General features: G+C 45.5%; 1 protein-coding gene and 1 long non-coding RNA gene across 4 annotated transcripts in view; one reads left to right on the top strand and one right to left on the bottom strand.

Annotated features, from left to right (window-relative positions):
• The window catches only part of ppp3ccb (protein phosphatase 3, catalytic subunit, gamma isozyme, b), a 41891-nt gene extending 29156 nt beyond the window's left edge, over positions 1 to 12735 (bottom strand). For all 3 annotated transcript variants that reach the window (XM_066650393.1, XM_066650394.1, XM_066650395.1), the window contains exon 1: positions 12070 to 12735. In XM_066650393.1, the coding sequence (XP_066506490.1) occupies positions 12070 to 12121 (52 nt within the window). In that variant the 5' untranslated portion in view covers positions 12122 to 12735. The remainder of the gene's footprint in view (positions 1 to 12069) is intronic.
• LOC136674234 (uncharacterized) lies at positions 1473 to 5330 on the top strand. Its single transcript, XR_010796026.1, has 2 exons — positions 1473 to 1756; positions 4945 to 5330. It is a non-coding gene; the product is annotated as an uncharacterized lncRNA (long non-coding RNA).
• Positions 12736 to 15770: the final 3035 nt, after the last annotated feature.

The raw sequence follows: 15770 nt of genomic DNA, 5'->3' as shown, positions 1-15770 counted from the left end.
AACAAAAACGTGTAGCGTCCTGAAAGTCAGTGTCTTTGTGTGTGAACGATGAACGTAGATGACTCAAATAAAAAGGCGTTTCGTCTTTAGTCTTGGCTCTGTTCTACTGCCTGCGGGCTGAGTGTGTGTGTGTGTGTGTGTGTGTGTGTGTGTGTGTGTGTGTGTGTTAGCTGCTACACACAGGGTAAGAGGAGACTCACTGCTGTTTCACATTGTTTTTAGCTGTGCCCTGAAGGACCCCGTGTACTGACAGAAATTACAAAGAACAGAGCCATTTCTTTCATCGATGCACACAATATATATTTTCTTTCATTCTTTAAATTCATGTCAGAGTTGAAGCATTTTATGTTACATAAAAAAATCCCTTGTTCAGTGCATGTCCACATTAACGTGTTTATCTGGAGCCCACCAACCCCCACACTGTGAAACAAGACTGCAGTCAGGTTTCTGTGCGCCGCCTGAGTCAGAAACACAGGATAAAACGAGTCAATCTGATTCTGCTCCACTTCTGACATCAAGTGCAGAGACTTTAGAATGGCCCCGCCCCCTCGTCTGAGTCTGTCCAATCACAGCGCTGGACCCGTCTTTATGTGAGAGCACAAAGACGAGGTTAAACGCAGTAAAACAGACACAACGAGCGCGGAGAAATAAGAGCACTGAGTAAAAACGGAGAAGAAAGAGAACAGAGTGAAAACGGCTAAAAACCAGAGCTTCTGCTCCTCGCTCCTCACTGCTGTGCGCTCGGGGTCGGGGTGAACAGCGAGCGGCTAATTATCATTTAAAGGAACAGGTGCTGAAGGCTGTTTAGCTGCTGTGGGGCTTGTGGAGGAGGGGGAATGTGTCACAGTTAATGATTAAACGTGTTCTACCACTGTGTCACTGGCTGTAGTGCACAGGACATATTTGGAGCAAGAAAAACTGACAGTTTAAAGGAAGTAAAACGATGACAAACAGTGCAAGTGAGGTTTAAAAAGTGGATTTTCATTTCGGGTTCGGTTCGGTTCAGCGCCAGCAGGGAAACAGCAGGGAGACACCGGATAGTCAAGTGTGTGTGGTTAACTGGAACAGAGCGAGCCTCGGGTTTACTCCTGAAGTCGAGGCTAAGTTTGGTGAAGAATATCGGGCTCATTCAGGGCCTCGGGCCGAAACAGAGAGAGGGGGGAGTGTGAAGAATGTGGGATTAGGCAAAGCCACCTTCAGCCCAGCATTCCAGGTTCAGTCGCTGCAGGTTTAACACCACGGACAATTCCCCTGGGGTCGGAGGCCAGAGATCTGCTCTCACACTGGATTTATGAGAACCAGAACCTAATCGGGCCGGAGAAAACACTTGATTCCTTCCTGGATGACTCTCTTTATTGGTAGTCTCTCCCACTAGCCGTCTGTCTCACTCACTATCTGTCTCTCTCTCTCTCTCTCTCAATTACTCAATCAATATTTTCAGCACAATTAAATGATCATGCCCATAACTCCCTCGGTCACACACTATCCATCTCACGCATTCTTGTACTGTCACTTCCCTCAGTCTCTCACTCCAACACTGATTAAACTACTGATACAAGCTGACAAAAGTGTGGGGGAGTAGGGAGTACTACTGAAAAAATGCAGAAATGCAGGTTTGTCGTGGGAAGGAAATCTCTCCTGTGTGTGAGAGAATCCACAGCCACAGAAAAGCGCAGAGCATTAGCCGTCATCGGGTTACTTCAGTCAGCCGCAGCATTTGAGGACTCTCTGGTTGCAGTGTAGTACTCACTGAAAGGTAAGAGTGGCACGGTAAGAGTTAAAATAATATAGTTTAGACTTGAGAGCGAGGAGATTAATCATCCTTGGCACCCACCTCACTGAACAACTGCTGTTTACCTGCCTCCTCTGCCCCTCGATTCCTTGGAAAATACCTCAGTAGCTCAATGTTGTGGAAAGGCAATGTGGAGTACTAGAGCCGTTAAACTGAATACACAATAAGAGCACGTCCTTAGAAAATAAACACTGCGCATACGCAAGATGTAGTTCACGTGTAAACCGAAGGGGGCAGTGCGATCAACAGCATTACAATTGCAGAACGTTTAGAAGAAGGCTATGTCCAATTACCCGTCATTCTCTGGTCTGCCCTCTAGTGGAAGCCTTAAGTTATAAGCGTAGCACACAAGCGAGTCACGTTCACGACGCAGACAGTTCTATTTATTTACCATTAAAACACACATTGTTAATAATGTGTAAACAGTTATCTATCTATCTATCACTCACTCACTCACTCACTCACTCACTCACTCACTCACTCACTCACTCACTCACTCACTCACTCACTCACTCACTCACTCACTCACTCACTCACTCACTCACTCACTCACTCACTCACTCACTCACTCACTCACTCACTCACTCACTCACTCACTCACTCACTCACTCACTCACTCACTCCATTTCCCATTCGACTGTAAAAAAGAAGAGCACACTGCTTCTTAAACGTTCAGACCAACTCCACTGCTGCTCACGATGAGGAAAGTGAACTCAGACGTAAACTGAATTTGTGCAACTCCTTGATCAAGATCTTTTCTCATGTCGCATCGTCATCCTGAGCTCAGCCTGGGCTTGTCCACTTCTGCGGAATCGGTTAGAGAGATGAAACACTTCCAGAGCTTCCAACAAAACTGCAGAGACGTGACGAGGCAGGAATCATGGGCTTCTTCGTTTTCCAGCGTTCACACGAACCGTTCCGCTGCCTTCACCGCAAAAACATGCCAAACACAGACGGCACAGGCTTTAACCGCGGGGCCTGCCACAACAGGCACCGGCAGCACCGATGAGAGGAGGACATCATTCATCTGCTTTATGCTTCTGTCCTGAGATGCAGCCGTTGCCTAATGTCATAATGCTTCATGCTAAATGTGGGCTATGGGGGGGGGGGGGGGGGTAAAGACCACCTGCACTGGGCTGTGGAGCAGTGGAACGGTGTTCTTACAATGGAGCTCAATACAACGCCACAGAGAGAAAGAAATAAAAAAGAGGAAGTGAGAGAGATGTAAGTGTGAGTGAGAGAGAGAATATAGAAAGAAATACAGTGATAAAGAAAGGGGAACAATTCTGCAGAGTGCCAGAGCTGTAAGATTTCAACCTCAAGAAGCGAGACTTACAGAAATGTCACAATAAACACAATATAAAAAAAAAGACAAGATTTAAAGGACAATTTTGGCCAGTGATTACATTCACTGCCCATTCGCTCTGTCTCTCCATTTATGCAAATCTAGCACAGACTGCTTCCTCAATTTAACGGCAACCCTTCAGTACACTAGGGTGAGCCAATTTAACCAAAAACTGCCCACTCCTCGAGCTACCGCAGGGAGATTAAACCTTACTCTGCCACTCCTTGAGCTACCGCGGGGCAATTAAACCATACTCTGCCACTCCTCAAGCAACAGCAGGGCAATTAAACCACACACTGCCACTACTCGAGCTACCGCAGGGCAATTAAACCATACTCTGCCACTACTCGAGCTACCAGAGGGCAATTAAACCACACTCCGGAACTCCTCGAGCTACCACAGGGCAATTAAACCATACTCCGGCACTCCTCGAGCTACCGCAGGGCAATTAAACCACACTCTGCCACTCCTCGAGCTACCGCAGGGCAATTAAACCACACTCTGCCACTCCTCGAGCTACCGCAGGGCAATTAAACCATACTCTGCCACTCCTCGAGCTACAGCAGGGCAATTAAACCACACTCCGGCACTCCTCGAGCTACCGCAGGGCAATTAAACCACACTCTGCCACTACTCGAGCTACCGCAGGGCAATTAAACCACACTCTGCCACTCCTCGAGCTACCGCAGGGCAATTAAACCATACTCTGCCACTCCTCGAGCTACAGCAGGGCAATTAAACCACACTCCGGCACTCCTCGAGCTACCGCAGGGCAATTAAACCATACTCTGCCACTCCTCGAGCTACCACAGGGCAATTAAACCACACTCCGGCACTCCTCGAGCTACCGCAGGGCAATTAAACCACACTCTGCCACTCCTCGAGCTACCGCAGGGCAATTAAACCATACTCTGCCACTCCTCGAGCTACCGCAGTGCAATTAAACCACGCTTTGCCACTCCTCGAGCTACAGCAGGGCAATTAAACCACACTCTGCCACTACTCGAGCTACCGCAGGGCAATTAAACCATACTCTGCCACTCCTCAAGCTACAGCAGGGCAATTAAACCATACTCTGCCACTACTCGAGCTACTGCAGGGCAATTAAACCCCACACTGCCACTACTCGAGCTACTGCAGGGCAATTAAACCATACTCTGCCTCTACTCAAGCTACCAGAGGGCAATTAAACCACACTACGCCACTCCTTGAGCTACCGCAGGGCAATTAAACCACACTCTGCCACTCCTCGAGCTACCGCGGGGCAATTAAACCACATTCTGCCACTCCTCGAGCTACCGCGGGGCAATTAAACCACACTCTGCCACTCCTCGAGCTACCGCAGGGCAATTAAACCACACTCTGCCAATCCTACCGCAGGGAGATTAAACACTCTGTACACACACGTTACCGTTTCTCTGTGATATTATTGTATACAGTGGGGATGCTTGTAAATGGCAGGACAAGTTGTTAAACCCACCCTTAAAATAGAGCATATTCCTTTGGATTGAAATGAAAGAAAACAACATAGTCCCTTTTTTCTCCTGCTCTGGTGACAGATCCAAAGCGTGGAAGAAGCTTTTCTACCTCAGCAAACCCACAGCATTCGAAAACTACTCACTGTATCAGTGACAGATAATCCGTACAAATATGAAAATGTGATTTTCAGGCGAAATGATCCTTTAAGCTGGTTTTATGAAAGCAGCTCAAATCAATTCATACAGCATTAGAAGAGGCAGGGTAATGGTTTGGAGCTCTATGGCCAATCAAAGCCCTAATCTCATCTGTTTTTCTGCTTAATGGACAGTAGGAGGAAGACAAAGGCGCTGCCTCTTTCACAGCTGAGAGAATAAATACAGGACACCTGCTCATTTGCCTCTTTCAACTGCAGCAGTAACACTACTCTCCCTCGCCTCGGGGAGAGGCACGCAGAAAATGAGAGCGCTTAAGTCTCCAGATTTGCATGCAGACATGAACAGCCATCCGCAGGAAGGAGGGAGATTTTACTAACAAATACTAATCGCTCCCACAGACCCTTTAGATGTGAACACCACTCCAGAGCAGGGTCTGAAACAACCAGAGGACACGGACATCCATTTCTAACCTGGTTATTATTTCTGAACACCTCATTTTAACTGGAATCATCCAAATTCAGTGTAAACAGAGTGTACACGAGTATTCAGGGTGTTCTGACGTGAAATGATCTGTTGAGATTCTTCTTTACGGTGGTCTCCACGTCTGTAACACCAACACCAAATGTGCAATTATTTGTCATTGTACAATGTACAAACACACACTTGTGCACCAGGGGCTGTGAACACAACCAGAGCGGCGGGCAGCCATCCACGTGGAGCATTTGGGGGTTCAGTGCCTTGCTCAAGGGCATTTCAGCTGTGGATGTTCCCTGCACTATTTCCTCTCTGCAACCACCAGTGAACTACACACATAAATACACACACACACGTGTGATTAAACCACACTTCCACACTTTGCACGCCACCACAGGGCAGTTAAACCACACTCTGCCACAATCAAACCACACTGCCTGCTTTGCAAGCTGCCAGTTACAAAAAGGTGTTTGGGTGGGCACTCGGCCTCACACTTTCCCCTCTGTCAGGAATTGATTTTGAAAACGTGCATCTTGCCAAAGCTTTAAAGCGGACAAAAGACAAACCACACGTTCAAAGCACTGGCATTCATTTTAGGACGAATGAACCAAAGCCCACCAACCCACACACTGTGAAACAAGACCCCGCCTACATCAGAAATCGTGGGATAAAACGAGTCGTTCTGATTCTGCTCCACTTCTGACGTCGAGTACAGACTTTACAATGGCTCCGCCCCCTCGTCTGAGTCTGTCCAATCACTGACTGGAGGTCAGGGCCGGTTTAACCCCCAGTCTGGAGGGCAGTGTGATTTTAATCCAGTGGGGAATGGGTGTTAAAGCTGTTTACGTCCTGTCTGGAGGAGCCAGTTTAAAAAACGTTTATCCTATTGTTCAGACGCCGTTCTAGTTTCTTTATTTTAAACTGCAGGAGTAGTTAAACCGAGGTGTGGACTCAGTAAAGCTACTGAAATGAAGTGTAACCAGCTCCATCATTTCCATTAGTTTTGGTTAATTCCGCCGTTAGAGCCTCATTAATGGCACAGTCCCCTGTGTGCCAAGTTTCAGATTAAGAGTAAAATGTTGAATCCTTAATTTAATCCTCATTACATCTCTATAATACATTCATACTGCTCTCTGTCTACACACTGCTCTTTGTTTGTTCAGCTCTGGTGTGGAGCAGAAGATGGGTTCCCCTTTTGAGCCTTGGTTCCTCTCAAGGTTTCCTGTTGCCTCATCAGCGCTCACTTGGAACTCGGACTGTAAAAAGCATGTAATAAACCAAATAGGATTAAAATTGCAGTTGTGGTGTTGTTTCATGTCTGACCTGCTGTGTTCAGAGCCTGTTGAATTTAGTAACACGTTTTAAACAAGAAGCACTGACTAGATCAGCGTGAAGTAACCTCCTGGGGTAAGTAATAACATCTCACGGGCTCTGACACACTAAAACAACACAGACACTGTGAGAACTATTCCACACACATCACAGAATTAATTCAAACCCTCAGAACAGTCAGAGAGAGAGGGGGGTCGGACTCTAAAGGCGAGGGGGTGATTTTGGGCCTGAGCTGCAGAAGACCGGTCCCACGCTAAAGCTCTTGATTCTCAGGGAAAACTAAGCTTGACTAAACCAAGTCACATTCAGCTCTGAGGGCACTTGGTTTGAAAATAGAGAAGTGATCACAGAAACTTATTTAAAGTTCAATGGAAGCCATTCATAGCTGCGCTCCTTTTTATAACCACTGCCCTTTTGAAGGGTCTTGCAGGAGTTACAGTTCACCATTCATTACAAACATCTGAGGAAAGATTCACCAGTTTACCGCCTCAGCTGGATTTACCTGAAGGTTAAGGTGTAATTTAAAGCAGGTTTTTGGACGTGACCTCGGTTTTTTAAACTTTAAAAATGAAGAGGGTGATTTTGGAGCAGCCAGTGCATAAAGCTCAATCCAGATGGGTTTACATCTACGCGGCCTGGGCTCTGTTTCTCAGAAGAAAGCACAAGCACAATCATTGAGAAGAGGGTGACGATGCAAGCTGAGAAAAAGAGTGATTATAATGGCAGCTGCATGTGTAAATTATTAATTTAATATTGATATAATCAGACAATTAGAACCCCACTCATCGCGTGATAACGTGATATAGTTTGGAAACTAGAACCTGTAGCTTTCTCCGGTGTTTCACTGCTGTCCTGATGCATGAGTCTCACTACAGAGTTTTTACTACAGACAGCCCCCCAGGAAAATTAATCCAATCCCCATTGGGACTGTTTTTGAAATAATACAACGCTCTACAGTCCACAGCCACTCTTTAAAAACACAGACAAGAGCCCAACCACTCGACTGCGACCTTGACCCTAACTTTCAGACACGACTCTTAAGTTGACCCCTATTTTTAAGGCCTCCTTCAAGACTGCGCTGTACTCGCGCTCAGATCTTAAACTCCGACGGCTGACGGCATGTCACCCCGCCGCAGTCTTGTGCCCGAGTGAGAAAAAGTCTGAGTCGTCTGGCGAAAGGCCTAATCAAAACATTCGATAGCACTTAACGCAGAGGGCTGAAAGAGACGGCGTACGTCTGTGGGCTTCAGGCGAGCGCTCATCAACACGACGAACTCGACTCCCACTCACCACTTCAATCACGGCCCAGCTTCACGTCGTCCTCGCGGCCAACGAGAAAAACAACACCCTGCTTTATAATCCCGCTCGTTTTTGTTCTCAGGTTCACGAGAAAGAGACGGGGTCCTGTTCGTCGACAACGCTGCCACACAAAGCACGGCTTTCACAGTAATTTGACATCCGCACCACTTAATCGTATGTCAGCAACAGCAATGCCACTCCAAACAACACTACGTGTAAAAAGAGAAGTTTGTAGGTGTCACTGATAATGGGTGAAGTGTTACTTTAATGTGGGCACAGAGAGAACACAGAAAAAAACTGAAATTGGATGCTTTGGAGCAGCTGCACCTGAGCCTGCATTCACTTTTCCCAATGCAAAGACCCCCAACATTGGCCGGAGGAGCAGTTCCAATAACACATGATTCAGCATCAGCTGATCTTACCTGACCACCCCGCTGCCATAAAATCCTCACAGCAAATGCCACAGAGATAAATCTACCGCTTTTCCAAAAGGTACAGAAGCTGTTACTACAAGAAAAGTGGAACGTGCTATCTATTAACACCCTTCAATTGAGAAAAAATGTGGATGTTTGGTGTTGTGTAGCGAATATTATCACCGTCTCCTAGGGTCCAGCTCGGGCAGGATGAGTATTCAGGATCAACAGGAGCACTTGGGAAATACCCATGATGCAGCGCTGCCCTATACCTGTAATGCTCACCATAAACGTGTGCGCAAAGACAATATGCAAACTGACTTTTGGGTAATTCAGGTTAAGGAACTGTCAGACAGAAGCACCGGTTCCTTAAGTTAGTGACCTAGAACTCCCAAACAGACAAGGAGCAGGACTTAGCGCCATGGGGAAAATATCTGAATACAATCCCACCAACCCACACACTGTAATTCAACACCACCCAGTTCTCTGTGTGCTGCATAAGTCAGAAAACATGTTTATAATGTGGTTGTGAAGTCAAAGCACGCTTCTGATTGGTCCAACATATGTAGACCCAGTTTCCCAGTGTGTAGTAAAACCTACAGCTCTCACAAACAGAAAACTGCACTCTTGCAAACTGCGATTGCGATATAAAATCGATCCCATTTCAGCCCTAAAGGCAGCTCATGAGAGACAGAGAGAAGCTCACATCGACTGGGAGCCGCAAGACAGGACAGCTTTAATCAACTGAGCTAAAGTTCCCTGGAGCACTTTTAGGCGAACAAACCCAGGCCTAACGATCCAATTAGTGCACTGCTCACGCAGACTCATCTCCTCTGACACCGGGAACTCCCTGGCCTCGGACAGGAACATCTCCCTCGACGGATATCCCGACCGAGGCGGGTCAATGTCTTTAAGACGGACAGAACCTCAGACGGAGGCCTTTGTTTGTATTGGAGCCAACAAAGTAGTGTTAAGAACGCATGTCCTTCATTCAGATGGCACAGTCTCTCAATTTCTATCAACATAAGCCCCAAACCTTTTAAGCCTCTTTACTCTGATTGGTGGCACTCGGACGTCTAGTTCTGACCACTGACCATGGTTTCTGTGCCATGAAAAAGAAGAGCAGGATGTTTAGGAAACGCTGGGTTCCTGCGCTAAAATATCTGCATTTAATTTTACTGGATCTGTAGCTAAAAATAAGCAAATGCTATGATAATTTGTAAAATTAACCCAAATAGATTTAGTTTTAATTCATATTGAGCTTGTCCTAGCGTGTGAACAATAATAATACATGATAGTCAGGTAGTACCACTCTTGAGCTTTACACATCCAGTGCACTACAGCTTGTCATTGGGAAATTATTCAGTTTCCCAGACAACCGAAATGTAAGTAAATGAGCCAGATCCCATGGTCTTTCATCTTGTCTCAACACAAAATGTCCCTCTTCAGCAGAACAAATGAAAACTATTACGGTATGAAAACTATTGTTCCATTGAATGGTACCTACTCAGCTTGGCTTGGCACGCCTCCACCTGCTTCTCAACCCTGTTCGCTTTTCCACTCCCAAAATATATTGGGTGTTATCTCTAAGGGGAACAGTGGGCTTTGGAAACCACGACAATGGTGGCGGTAACGTTAAGCGGTGTTTACTCATGGTGCCGTGGCGTGTTGTTGTTGTTGTTGTTTGGGACTGAACACAGCTCCGTCATCAGTTCAGACAGATCAGTAGAGTTTGTTCCTTCCTTGTTGCAGCGTCCAGCTCTCGCTGGATTCTTTCGTCGGCCACCGATCCAAGGAGCGTTTGAACCTCTTCAAAAGACCACGGCGTCATTTTACGAGCTGCCGTCGTGAGTCGGATAAAAGCAAACGTGATCTCTGCTGCGGCTGGAGATTTTACAGATGGAGAGTTGGTGCTGGTCGTCTGCGTTGCGTGGCGTAGAGTGACGACTCTCTCTGGACGATCAGCGCTCTGCAAGGTTTACACGCCACGGTTTAGTCCCTACTCGACTCGCTCTGAACCACGAGAGAACAGCCACTAAACAAGAACACGCTTCCAGGGCTCAGATTTGTCTGGTGGAACAGCGGTGCAAGTGCCATGCAGTGGAAAAACACCACATTACACATTGCCTCCAAGAGAATAGGAGAATATCCCAATGTCTCTTCTAAGTACAAGTATAAAAGAGACTGTGCCCCCAATTCCTCAACATTCCCATAGCCCTCAGTGGGGAGAGTGTAATCCAGCCTTAAGACTTGTGTTTGGCTCAGCCTGGGGTGTGGCCTGCAAGGCTGCAGTTGGCCTTTACCACCACAAAGCTTGACAGACAGAGGCAGACGAAGGTTAAGAGCAATGGCACAGACAGCTTCTATCAACTCAGGGGCTTAAAGCTGGGTCAGATTCCTTCTGAGGCTAAAATCAGCCTCACAAAGTGTCAGAGCAGTAAAACATAAATGAGATGAACCCATGTCTTGTCCATTACTGGATAAAAGACATGCAGCTTTCACATTGAGTTTCGCACTTAAGTAATGAGTACTTTAAAGAAAAGCTCTTTTTAATCTGGAAACAGAAGAAAGGTGGATGCAGGATATCTTCACTATTATCTATCGTTTACTAAACTTTAATAAACAGTTTTTGGTTTAAAGAAACATGTTAGTTATAGACATTTTTTGACAATACACCACTTGTCCCAAGGTTTCAAGACGCCAGCTCACCCTGCGTCTCTTCAGAAATGAAGGGCATTGATCAGGTGTGTTCCTGCTTTACTGCAGCAACAGCCTCTGCTCTTCTGGGAGGATTTTACACTAGATACTGGAACACTAACGTTGGATGATTAGTTCTGGATCACAAACATCGCTCCAGCTCATCCCACAGGTACTACATAGAGCTCCATCACTCCTGAGATCACAGGTCCACTGCTCCACAACCAGTACTGGGTGGGGCCTTGCACTCCTCTAGCTCACACTTGATTGGCAGTGGGTGTTACAGATCTACAGGGTAAATTAATGTAGGTAATGTAGGTACCTCCTGGTTTCTGTCCACTCTCTCAGCTCCAATGGTCACACAGTAGCACTCTGGAGTTCTATAATTACAAACTATATTACACGCCACTCTCTGCGTATTATTTGAGCCCCTTTCACCCTGATCCTCAGTGGTCAGGACCCCCACAGAGCAGGTCAGGGTCACCGCAGCGCTGAGAATGGTCCGCCATCCAAATAACGTCCACCTGCTCTGAGGGGGTCCTGACCACTGAAGAACAGAGTGAGATGGGGCTAGGAAGTGATGGACTACTGTCTGTGTTTGCAGCACAACGACGTGAACAGGACAATGAGTTTAGACACACTGCAAATCACATTTTACACCCTCTGCTTAAAACACAAACAATGCTCTCCCACAAACTAAGAAAATGTTACCCTCTTGTGTTTTAAACACAAACAAAACTGCTACTCCTCTAGGACTGTGTTAAAACAGACAGAAAGGAAATAACTTCACAGTTGGGCAAAGGGAGGTTAGCAGCGTGAGCTAACAACACGAAAAGCAGTAGAAAACTGTCAGAAATATGAAACCCAATAAAATGTAACCTAACTTTAAGGGTAAATAAAAATTACCCAGAACACACAGCTAGCTTTAGAAAACAGCACTCTGCTGCTGCCTCTGGCTGACACTAACTGAGGCTAGTTAGCTGCTGCTAAAAGGAGCAAAGGAAAGGCAGGCTACCGCCAAAATAGAGCTGTAAAACATAAACAATAAATAATAATTATAATAAATGTCATCATAAATCTTACACTTAACCGGCCGGTCGACCGTGGACTGCTTATTCTGGTCCTTCGCCGACATCCTGGGTAACAGTCCGTGTTAATATTCTCAAACAGAAAACCCTCGCGAAGCTAACCCCCGTAGCTAACGGAGTCAGCTCGCTAGCCGCGGAGTGCAGCGGGCGGAGTGGGGCTGCAGGCCGGCCTCGGGTGCGTGCCGCGCGGCTGAGGGGGGAGGACACACCGCTGCGGGGCGCGGGGGGGTTGATTTCAGCGCGGGTATTATTTCGTGTCCCGCGGGTTTTCAGCCGAGGCTCTGCGCGTCTCTCTGCGGAGAATGGAGCGCTGAAAGCGGGAAATGCGTCCCCAGAACACCGCCGGTGCTTCTTCGATAACAGAGCCGTCACCGTTATCGGTGGGTGTTTGGGTTCAGGTTCGGTCCCGTGGTTCCGAGTTGCTCTCTCCGTTTTCTCCGCTGTGGGTTGAGCCCCGGTTCAGTCCCCGTTCTCTCAGCTGTGTGTGTGTGTGTGTGTGTGTGTCAGTGAGAGAGAGAGAATGTGTGTGTGTGTGTGTGGGTGAGAGAGAGAGAGAGACAGGCAGACAGAAAGTGTGTGTGTGTGTGTTTAATCTCCGTCTCTGCTGCACTCGGATTAAACTCTACTCTAATCCACACACCAACATTTCCTACAACATGGCGAAGAGGGTGGGACGTGAAGCATCATGGGAAATGAAGTTCTCAGAGGGCGTTAAAACTACAAAGCAAAAAGAGAAAATGTATAGAAGCTTAAACCTATGTTCTAAAGTACGGAGCCCTGCTTGTGACGTCATTCGTTTATTCATACATTAATTCATTCATTCATTTTAACCGTTTATCCAGTTCAGGGGGCAGGGTGGGAGGAAGTTGGAGCATGTGGAGGAAACCCATGCAGACACAGGGAGAACACCAGAGTTTTCACAGGCAGTGACCCAAGGTGGGACTCCAGCCCACAATGAAAGACCCTGTAGCTGTGTAACAGCAGCTCTGCCTACTGCAGCTCCACGCCATACCTTATATCAGTGGTTCTCAAACATTTTAGACCAAGTACCACTCGTTATCAAACCAAAATCTCCAAGTACCACCTGTGATATTCACAGAAACATGTGGCCCCTGGTTTTCCCTCTGTTCCGGGGGCATAAGGCAAAACCTCGCTTGAATTTTTGCATGTTTTTGTTGCTTTTTATTTACTTAAAATTTGCAGCTTAGCACAAAATTATCTAAAATAATTACAAAAATTTATAGAGAGAATACAAGTAACTCTAGGCCTGAACTGAATGTTAGACATTTATGAGAACATATTAAATTTATGGGCAATAAGCATTTTGAAAGAAATAAAAAACGAGGTCAATGTAGAGGTCAACAGTTATGTGCTTTAACAGGCTGCAGGTGAAAACAGCGTGGCGCTGGGAGCAGGTCGCAGTGACCCTCGGCGTTTGTAGCAGTAGGTGAATGGTGGCGCTGTGTTAAACCTTGTTTTACGGCTGTAATGATGCGAAGAAGTTTTCCTTCAGCTGAGTGTTTTTTTCTATTTTGTCTTCACGTGTACAGAATTCTCACTTCGTTTTTCTCTATTGTTGCCTCTGGATGTCGTCCCTCTGGGTTTTTTTCTCGGGCTTGGCCTCTGGGATACGCTGGAGTGATGATTGTGATCCAGAACTAATCCTCCCAAACCAGCAGCTGACCTCACTGATGCTCTCATGGCTGAATGCCATCAAATCCTCACCACAATGTTCCAGATTATGGTGTAAAGTCTTCCCAGAAAAATAGAGACTGTTGCTACATTAGAGAGGAACACACACCTGGAGGAGCAGGTGTCCGCAAAGCTTTGGAAACCTGTGTGTGAGTGCATAGCGCCACCCAGTGTTTACAAGCGGAACTGCGGCTGGATTTCAACACACATACAGTTCGGCTCCTGGGTTTCCATCAGGGAATGGATTTGGGAGAAAAGCAGAAAATACAAATTCTTAGACTGAATTTTGGAAAATTTTCAGGCACATTTTCTTGAAGTCTGTCTCTTGAAGTGATTGGGGATTTTGAATAAAGGACAAAGTATAAAGAATATTAACAGTGGACCACAATGTTTAGTTATTGATGTTTTTGTTGATTAATGAACAGCTGGAACTGTTTTGTCTGAATTAAATAAATGAAAGTTTACCACATAATCAGTGAAACTTTAATTCCTTTAAAGGCTAAGCAGCAGCTCTATGAAAGAGTCAAACAAATAAATACAGTGGAGTTTGAGTTCCTAACTTGTGTTTATTGAGAGTCAGAAAACATGGTATTTCTTACTAATTGAAGGAATAAGGTTTAAAAGACCGTTGGTCCCCCCCCCCCCCCCCCCAGCGGTGTTGGGAAACTCTAATAGGCGTCTTGCCTGTGACGTAGATGGTGGACAACACTCTAGAAGCTGCACTTAATTTAATGCAAAATGAGGAAAAGGTGTGTTGTTTTTGGCTGCAATCATTCAATGTACAGTGGGACATCTGTGAACAAATGACCCAAAGATCCCAAAATATCCAGAAAATGGACTAAATTTGTCCACTTTAAACGGGCACTTTGGAAAGGACCCTCCGCTCACTCCGTTATCTGTAGCTCATTTCACTGGCGCTTTTCCAACAATATGGGCATGTAAGGACACCAACGAAAGATGTTCAAGAGCCTCTGTAACATGGAGGTAAACAGGGTAAGGACACTCACTTCGCCTGTTTTAGTTGGTGTTAGTTAACGTTAGCTTGACTCGCTAAACTCGGTGTCTCAGATTATACTCGGCTACGTAGCTGCATTACGGAGGTTTATAGTGTCGGATGAATTCGAGTTCGACTTCGATCACATTTACAAGAATAACGGTACCTCTACATTTGAGTTTAGCTTATTGCTAGGCTACTGTCATGAATAATGTTGGTTATTTAGCTAGATACTGTCATAACAGTCAGTCATAACGGTGTTTTACCGCGGCGTTGTTCAGCTGTTGTCCTCCAGTGACGTCAGAGTCGTGTTCAAGAATTTCCGAAACGAGCTCGGGTTTTTCCGTCAATTTAATAAAATTGTCAGTTTTATTTTTTATTAAGCAGCTATTTTCATTTTAATTCATACTTATATCTGTCAGTAACTACAATAATGTGGAATATTCATGGAGGTCCATTAAGTGGTGCTTAGCCTTTAACTCTGACGGCTAATGTATTTGTAGTAAACTGTATCTAAACTAGGGCTGCACCGGTCCGATATTAGGATCGGATATCTGTCCCGACAGTAACAGAATTAGCTGGATCAGGTGTGGGGTAAACAGTCCGATCCATGGGAACGATCCATTCACTTTCAAAGTTTTTTAAGCTACTTCTTTTTTCTTCTTTTCAGCTGCTACATTTTATTTTAAATTGCACTAAATGTTTACACATTTACAATGTTTGTTACTGATTGTATTTGACCTAGTTATTTGTTTATTCTCAGGGTCAGCTGCTGGATTTTAATTTGTTTACATTAATATTTAAAAATAAGACTGATACGGTTTGTGTTCAACAAAGTGAAGCTACTTATTTTCATTTGATTTATTTTAAAATATTTGAAGTATTAAGTATTTTAAGTAAAATATTTTATTCTGAGTTTAACTCCTTCACAAATGTTCATTTTAGTGACAAATAAATAGCATCTTAGTGCTTTTATATCTGTGTGTAAATTTGTTATATTTAGTTCATAT

This window comes from Hoplias malabaricus, chromosome 18, assembly GCF_029633855.1.
Source record: "Hoplias malabaricus isolate fHopMal1 chromosome 18, fHopMal1.hap1, whole genome shotgun sequence".
NCBI lineage: Eukaryota > Metazoa > Chordata > Actinopteri > Characiformes > Erythrinidae > Hoplias > Hoplias malabaricus.
The sequence above is the reverse complement of the archived record's forward strand: the minus strand, read 5'-3'. Positions and strand labels throughout refer to the sequence as shown.